The following is a 2343-nucleotide window of genomic DNA, read 5'->3' as shown; positions in this document are numbered from 1 at the left end:
TGGGCGGGGGCTGGATGGGGTGTTGGAAGGACGCGGTCCTGGGCAGAGGAAGGTTCCAGGTCCATCCGGGGCCCAGTGGGAACCGTGCTGAGGCGTCTGGTGAAGGACGGGGACTGGGACCGGGAGCACCTGGGGACAGTGGACCGGGCCTGCACCACCCTGGGCTGGAGCCTTCCACTGGCAGGACCTCACGGGGGGGGGGGGGGCAGACGGAGGTGAGGGAGGATGCAGACGGGGGCACAGGGGCCGAGATGGGCTGTGGGGACGAGACAGCACTGATGTGACATGTGCTGCTGGAAGGATCCACACATCTGTCTGACTAAAAAGGGGTGGCTGACCCCCGTGTTGGGCACCCACATCCCGATCACCAGTGCCCAGGCCCCACGTGTGCACAGAAATGTGCCAAATCGTGGCCGAACGAGCCATATGGTCCAAACGGTGTCCTTGTCCCAGACGAGCCGAGGCCCTGGGCAAAGGGGGCGGGAGGTCGGGGCTCGACACCGGGCTCTGACTGTTGCTGTGTCCTGCAGTGACTCGCACAGGATCTGTGTGCGGTGGCCCTCAGCAGGAGCTCCCCGGCCGCGTGACCGCCTTCCGGGGCCTGCAGCTCAATGACTCCACCAATAAACCACGGATGCAGCCCAAGTGGGTGTTGTCACTTCCATGTTCTTCCGACAATAACGGCAAAAAAGAGCCGTAGAAAATGTGGAGGCGATGACAAAGCAGGGTCTGGTCGGATCTGGTGCCACAGTGACCCCCAAGCAGCCGAAGTCGTGCGAACCAGAGACCAGCTGTGACCTGGCAGAGGAAGGCCACACGTCCCCGTACGCCCCCCTCCCCTCGGCGTTCCATAACAGAGACGCTTAAGTGTCTCTTGTCTTTGCAAGTAAAAATAATCAGTTGAACCCGGGCTGGTGTGACTCAGTGGTTGAGCATCAACCTATGAACCAGGAGGTCACAGTTCAATTCCCGGTCAGGGCACAGGCCCAGGTTGGGGGCTCGATCCCCAGTGGGGGGCGTGCAGGAGGCAGCCGGTCTATGATTCTCTCTCATCATTGATGTTTCTCTCTCTCGCTGTCCCTCTCCCTTTATATAATCAATGAAGATATATTTAAAAATGTCAGTTATCCCAAACTGAAAAGGCTCTGTAAACAGTGCTGACGGTACAGGAAACACAGGAAATCAGGGTCCCACACACCTGAAGGTTGTGAGGCCCATCCCTGGTCGGGTGCTCATGGGAGGCAGCACATTAACCCCTCACCTGCAAAGGAAGAACGACGACACCCGCTTGGCCCGGCGCAATCCCAAGGTCGGCCACCAGGTGGCGATGTGGTCTTGGCGGGTCACAGAGACCTCAGGTGCCCCCAGGTGTCCTCTCGGAGGGACGTTAAGGGGACCCGTGTGGCTCTGCAACGCTGAGACCAAAAGACCCTCCCACGCCAGGTGCTGGCCGGTCGGAGGGACAACGCTGGACAGGGGTTGGCTGATGCCGTCGGAGAAGACAGACAGAAGTCGATGTTTTGTGATCGATGTAGAGTCTTCGCTTCTAAAACCCGGAGTTTCTGAGGGTCCACAGAGTGTCCCAGAGGCCAGCGCTGGCGGCCGGTGCGGAGCTGGGGTGCTGCTCCTCTCCCCCCGCCCCCCGCCCGCCCGGGGCACCGGCATAGCTGAGGGGTCACCGTGCCCACAGGCGGGGCTGGTGGCCCCAGTAACACAGGGCTCGGTGGGGACGTGGGGTAAAGTGTGCGTGACTCAGAATTTAATAACGTCACATATATTAATAGACTATTTACATTTGTTCCATTTGTTCTTTACAAACTGAAGAATCTTCTTACACTTCTGCATAATAAGGCAAAAAACCAGGTGTGTACATTAATTATTGTTTTAATATAACATCTGTAACTTCAGTTCCAAGTACCAAGGGAGGGCCAGGGCGGAGCCTGAGTGGGGGCCTCACAGTGTGTTGGACAAAATGACCGTGTTTTTCTCCATAAATAAGACGAAAAAAAACAAAAAACACCAAAACCCACAAACGCTGGGCTCTGGAAGAGGATCTGAGGCTGTTAAACCGCAAATCGGAACTAAAAGTTAAAAAGCAAAACTTTTTTTTTCCTTTTAAATGTCTAAAGAGCACAAAATTGAAAAAAATACAAATCTATTATAAACGCTTCTCACCTGTGGGGAAAAAATGTACAAACTTGAATTTTCTTCCAAGAGCCTGATCTGGGCTCAGAAAACAGGAGATCGCCCCAGAAGGCGCAGTGGGAACCCCGATCCCAGGCGGCGGGGGCAGGGGCACCGCCGGGCCGAGGGCCTGTGCTTAGTTCCCGGACCTGCAGGTCG

General features: G+C 56.4%; 1 protein-coding gene across 1 annotated transcript in view; it reads left to right on the top strand.

The window, feature by feature from the left end:
• The window catches only part of LRCOL1 (leucine rich colipase-like 1), a 4532-nt gene extending 3832 nt beyond the window's left edge, over window positions 1-700 (top strand). Inside the window, exon 4 of the mRNA XM_014545354.1 lies at window positions 531-700. Within this exon, the coding sequence (XP_014400840.1) occupies window positions 531-700 (170 nt within the window). The remainder of the gene's footprint in view (window positions 1-530) is intronic.
• The last annotated feature ends 1643 nt before the right edge of the window (window positions 701-2343 follow it).

The sequence above is a fragment of the Myotis brandtii genome, unplaced genomic scaffold, assembly GCF_000412655.1.
Source record: "Myotis brandtii unplaced genomic scaffold, ASM41265v1 scaffold403, whole genome shotgun sequence".
NCBI classification, from domain to species: domain Eukaryota; kingdom Metazoa; phylum Chordata; class Mammalia; order Chiroptera; family Vespertilionidae; genus Myotis; species Myotis brandtii.
Note: the sequence above shows the minus strand (reverse complement) of the source record. Positions and strands in the feature narration are given on the sequence as shown.